Source organism: Sphaeramia orbicularis, chromosome 6, assembly GCF_902148855.1.
Source record: "Sphaeramia orbicularis chromosome 6, fSphaOr1.1, whole genome shotgun sequence".
NCBI lineage: Eukaryota > Metazoa > Chordata > Actinopteri > Kurtiformes > Apogonidae > Sphaeramia > Sphaeramia orbicularis.
This window is the reverse complement of record NC_043962.1, coordinates 24,185,459-24,191,470: the sequence shown is the minus strand read 5'-3', so window position 1 is coordinate 24,191,470 and position 6,012 is coordinate 24,185,459. Positions and strand designations below refer to the sequence as shown.

Below are 6,012 nucleotides of genomic sequence, written 5' to 3'. Positions count from 1 at the left end.
CTCTTCAGCGACACCACGTGGTTTGGAGGACCATAGGCAATGTTTGTAAAATGTTAACCGAATATTTAACCCTTTCATGCATAGTGGTCACTACTGTGGACAGCTATTCTACCATGTAATTTAATCTGAACTTCTGCAACAGTACTTGAATAATACCTGCGTGAGTGAATATAAAGGCTAGGAAATAAAATGTTATTAATATTTAACCCACAAAGACCCAGCGTTTTTTTTATGGCAGTTCCCAAATGTTTTTTTCCCCCTCTCTATTCAACCTTTCTTAAGTATTTATCACCATTTATTATTATATTATCTTCTGTATTTAGCGTTTTTTCCGTGTAAAGTAGGTATTTTGTTATATTTAATCTGTTGATCATGTTGATCTTTATTAAAACTCAGAGTAAATTCAAAGGTTATTGAATCAGAAACAGTGAAAACAGAAAAAAAGTGACTTTTTCAGCAAATTCATCCTTAATCAAGTGTCTCCATCCACTATCACTGATCCAACTCCATGGGTTTTACTGGTGAATCAATGTTGTAGAACAGGGGTGTCAAACTCATTTTCTTCCAGGGCCACATTCAGCCCAATTTAATCTGAAGCGGGCCAGACCAGGAAAATAATAGCATGATAGCCAATAAATAATGACAACTCCAATTGGTTTTAGTGCAAAAAATAACATTAAATTATGCCAATATTTACGTTTACAAACTATCCAAACAAAACGGATGTGAATAACCTAAAAAAAAAATGAAATTTGTAAAGAAATATAAGTACAATTTTATCAATATTCTGCCTTGACTTATCATTTATACATATGCATTACAGATCAGATCTACAAAGGCACAAAACATTTAGTAACAGGCAGAATATTGTTAAAATTGCACTGAATTTTCTTTAGACATTTCAGGTTGTTCATATTTGCTCAGGTTATTCACATTTTATTGTTAAAGGATAGTTTGTAAATAGGGATGAGAATCGTTAAGAATTTAACGATTCTGATTCCGTTATCGATATTTTTTATCGATCTGATTCCTTATCGATTCTCTTATCGATTCTCATTGGGTGAGGGAATAAAAGAGTACACACAGGTGCGTTTGCATTAACTGTCTTTTATATTTCCATCTCTGCACAGAGAATATAACATATACAGTATGTACGTGGGGGGGGGGGGGGGGGGGCATACAGTGAAAGTGAAACTAAAGACTCTTTACTAATTCCTCTATTGTCGCATTTCTACTACATGGAACTGGTTCGACTTGGCTCGGCTTGTCTCCCGTTGTTGTGCACCTCATTTCCTTTCCCTTCTTATGTTTGGAAACTTGTATTTGAGGAGTTACAACATGTGTTGCTCACACCGGAACCGGCCCGGCGTTCACGCTGCCACTACATTCACAAGCGCCACTAAGTAGCGAATCAAATACGTGACATTCCTGTAAATGAGTCACATGCTGTGGACAAATGTTTGAGGATATTAGTGGGATTCCACCTTTTTGAAGACATGGAAGCTTTGACAGTGTTCCAAGTAAGTGGACCTGGTGTCGTCTTTTTAAGCCGTTTCTGCCTCAACACCATGTTGGCTACGTTCTGACCAAAACAATGCAGCGTACGTGTGACATCATTGCGCATGCACAACGAAGGCGGAATCGATAAGCAGAATTGTTAAGCAGGCACGCAAATAATTCCAAGGAATTGAGCTACTGGGAACCGGTTCTCAAAAAGCATCGGTTCTCAATTCCCATCCCTATTTGTAAATGTAAACATTTTCATAATTAAATGGTTTTTGCACTGAATCAAAGAGAAAAAAAATTGGTGCTGTCATTATTTTTAGGTTATTATGATATAATTTTTGAGTTTGATGCCCTAACTTGCACTTTGCAAATTCATTCCGCGGGCCGGATTGGAACCTTTGGTGGGCTGGTTTTGGCCCCGGGCCTCATGTTTGATACCTGTGTTGTAGAAGATGATGGTGTTTCCATGGTAACTACGGAGCCTCTGAACATCCAAATGGGTCGTATCTGATGACCATGAAAAGATGACAAACTGTATTTGACGCTAATTATTTACATTTTCATGGAGTAAAAAAAAAAAAAAAATCCAGCTGAGTGGACATTTTTTTTAACTCCATGAAAAACAGGTTCATAAAAATTTAATTGCATTGTTTTTTTCATGCCTAAAGAGGAATAAAATTACTCAAGAAAAAAAAAATATTGACTAAGGTTCTCATAATTCATGCATGAAAGGGTTAAGACAAACATAGCAGTGGCTTGTGTTTTGTAGTTTGGCGAATCGTGCAGTGTCATAAACGACTTTAGTACCAAAAAGTACCTCACACAGTAGGATACCATCATACTACTTCTTATTTAATACCAAACATGCAAAAAGCATATATTATCAACGGCCGCGTGGCCTAATGGATAAGGCGTCTGACTTCGGATCAGAAGATTGCAGGTTCGAGTCCTGCCGCGGTCGCATCTTTTAATCGTAACAGTAGTTTTGTCAGTATGTGTCCGGTGGGTCACGTGATATACTCAACATTCTGAATTCTATGATGTGTACTGCAGGTGGTAGACGGTCACCTCTTCAGGGTTCTAAGTGTGTGTAGGCTGCTGTGGATGTGTCTGTGGAGGCTGGGGGAACACTGCCGGTGTCGGTCCCATTTCACTGCAACACCAACCCCACAATAATAAACCCCCGGTCTAGCCAAATGGTACTCCCGTTTTTCTACACTATTATACACTCAAGAAATAACTGTTGTCTAAATCCTGTGTGTTAGACCCTTTGTGTTTGTTTATGCATTCACGTGCTGATTGTGGATGTGTTTTTTTGTTTTGTTTTGTTTTGTTTTTTCAGACCATGGCGGATGAGACGGAAGATGTTGAGCTGGACTTCACTGACGAGGAGGACAGGCTGCGGAGAAGTGCAGCCATAAGGTACACTGCAGGAAATATTTATTATACAACCTCAGTGGTCTAGTTTTATTTTGCCAGCACATAGATTAATCAAACCTTCAGTCCCTTTATCACAGCCCATTGTGTTTCATTTTGGGTGGATTGAGATTCTATGATATGAACATGTATAGCTTATATATCAGGGGTGTCAAACTCATGTTAGTTCAGGGGCCACATACAGCCCAATATGACCTGCAGTGGGCCAGATCATCAAAATAATAACATAATAATACATATATAATATCAATTCCAAAATTTGTATGTCTAATTTCTTTGTTTTAGAGTGAAAAAAGTAAGATTATATTATCAAAATTTCTACATCTGCAAACTATCTTTTAAAAAAATATGGAAAAACATGAACAGCCATGACCAAAATGAAATTTATTAAGGAAAAAAAGTACAATTTTAACAATTTATGCCATTATTTGGCCTCAGCTTCTCATTTTTACATGTTCCTTACAACGTACAGATCACAGTGGATCTACAAATACACAAAACATTTAATAACAGACAGAATATTGGTACAATTACTCTTAAATCTCTTAAGACATTTCAGGTTGTTCATATTTGTTCAGGTTTTTCACAGTTTTTGTGAAAGGCTAGTCTGTAAATGTTAACATTTTTGTGTAATTTTACTTTTTTTACACTAAAACAAAGAGAAAAATATGTGGTTTTCATTATTTATACATTATTATGATAGTATTTTACTGGTCTGACCCACTTTAGATGGAACTGAACTAAATTTATTTTGACATCCTTGACTGTAATGTCTTCAATGTAATTTTTGTATTTCACTAATTCATCCTGCGGGCGGGATTGGACCCTTTGGTGGGCTGGTTTTGGCCCTCAGGCCGCATGTTTGACACCCCTGCTATATATGTTTTGTTTGTTTCATTTTAATTTATTTTACATGCAGTCGCCAAAGTAGGCTTCTTGTGTCTGTGCTTGAAACTACATTGGATTTAATCCAGCCCATTTCACTAGTTTCTTTATTCATTTATTTTTCTATCAGGGACCATGCAGTGAAACATTGTGGACATAATGAACAAAAGATGTACAGGTTTTTGGACACTCTATACATTTTGATATATTACATTCAGAATCACTTTTTGTTCATTGAACTTTGCCAAGTATTGTCCCATATGCTCCCATCTGCATATACACTGTTCCATCCAGGTCAAAACTGGAGGTTTCAGCAAGATAATGAAACACATCCAGGACATGACATGTTGAAACTGTCAAGAATTTAGTTTTGTTGTTTTTTCTTATTACAATAAACAAACAAACAAAACAAAACACAAAATTGGATTTGTTTGTGTCTGATGCAGCCACAACGTTTGAAACACAAAAAAGATTTTTTTTGCAAATATTTAAGATAAGAAAACCGTTATTGGGGAAATTGCAGCATCACAAGAGCAGCAGTGAAAAAGAGTTCCAGGATCAAACATATTTAAGATAAATAGAGTTTAAAAAAAAAAAAAGAAAAAGAAATATAAAAATAAACCTATCTCAAACTAGACGACAGAAACTAGAATAATAATCTCTTATGTACAGTGAATGATTAGCGCTGACTAAAAGTATTGATATTTCATGATAATATTTGACATTGTGTAACATTTTAAGGGTGTCAGCAATTTTTTTTTCCCACTGCTGAATATGCCATTTCCTAATTGTGTGCATTTTATTTCAGACACCCCTTTGCCTCCTTTTTCCACCTTTTCTTCCGGGTGGTTGCCATTGTCGTCTATTTACTCTGTGAATGGGTCAGCAAGAGCTTTACGTCGTGTTTTGTCCTCATCATCACCCTGCTCTCCTTTGACTTCTGGTCTGTCAAGGTGGGAGGTCACGAACTACGATGTCCTCAGCCTTTTGGTCCCTCTGTTTCTTTTTGTTCACTTTGCTCTGACTGGTTTCAGAATGTGACTGGCAGGCTGCTGGTGGGTCTGCGCTGGTGGAATCAGATCGATGAGGATGGGAAAAGCCTGTGGGTGTTTGAAGCCAAAAAAGTGAGACATTATCATTGCAGTTTGAGCATCAATGAATAAGCAAATATAGAATATTTCAACCAAATCACGCATTCTTTACTGGAATTGCAGACGTCCCGTGGCCAGAACATTGGGACAGAAACAGAGGCCAGGATATTTTGGCTGGGTCTAATCATCTGCCCCCTTATTTGGACTTTCTTCTTCTTCACCTCCCTTTTTTCACTCAAGATCAAATGGCTGGTAAGACGTTACAAGCACACAATACCTAAAACCATCCATAGATCTATATGTGTGTTTTATTTACACGTTTGTCTGTCTTCTATAGTCACTGGTTGTTGCAAGTATTTCCTTCCAAGCTGCAAATCTTTATGGGTATCTACGTTGCAAAGCAGGGGGACAAGAGGGCCAGCCTCCACATACGAGCTCTTTCACAGGGCAGCGTTTTCTGCAACGTGTGAGTGACTGACTGCCACATGTCGCATGTTACGCACATGAGCTTTCTTTAAAACAACTAAACATGTGGTTGCTTGTCTTTTCTTCTTTTGCAGCCAGATATCATTTTTGGAATATTATGAAGACTTCCAGTGATTCCTGCAGAGACAACCCATGAGTTGAGTGTAAAAGTCAAAGAGAAAACAAAGAATTGCTGCTTCTCCGCTGTTTCCACAAGCTGCATATACTTGAACAGCTTTGTGCCTTGTGCATGCCTTTGTTAAATGCTGCTGACACTGTGCTGCTCATGGATAAGTCAATAAAAGATGGTGTTTTACAGTTTCATGTGAGTAAATATTTGTATTTTTGACTAAACACTACATGAACCAATTAATTTCTATGACTTAACCCTTTATAGGGCACTCAAAGAAATACTCTGAAATCAAACTATTCAACCTTAGTGTGTTATTGCAGGACCTAAGAAGACTTTATTGGTTTTGTGACATTTTTCTGTTTTTTTTTATTGTTACGTAGAAAATCAAGGTCAGTGAAGTTACTATATTTGGTTCTTTACCCGTAAGTGAAAAATAAATAAATAAAACCAAGAAGTAAGTATAAAAATACAAGAAAAACACACATAAAGTGAAAG

At 37.0% G+C, this 6,012-nt stretch overlaps 1 protein-coding gene and 1 non-coding gene across 2 annotated transcripts; both read left to right on the top strand.

Moving 5' to 3' along the window:
• The first annotated feature begins 2,394 nt into the window (after positions 1-2,394).
• Positions 2,395-2,467, top strand: trnar-ucg (transfer RNA arginine (anticodon UCG)). The gene has a single exon. It is a non-coding gene; the product is annotated as a tRNA-Arg (tRNA).
• Positions 2,468-2,634: 167 nt separating this feature from the next.
• Positions 2,635-5,708, top strand: LOC115421059 (Golgi apparatus membrane protein TVP23 homolog A-like). Its single transcript, XM_030136730.1, has 7 exons — positions 2,635-2,705; positions 2,849-2,928; positions 4,637-4,781; positions 4,863-4,952; positions 5,043-5,171; positions 5,257-5,385; positions 5,480-5,708. The coding sequence occupies exons 1-7, from the start codon at positions 2,703-2,705 to the stop codon at positions 5,504-5,506; spliced, it is 603 nt and encodes a 200-aa protein (XP_029992590.1). The 5' UTR covers positions 2,635-2,702; the 3' UTR covers positions 5,507-5,708.
• The last annotated feature ends 304 nt before the right edge of the window (positions 5,709-6,012 follow it).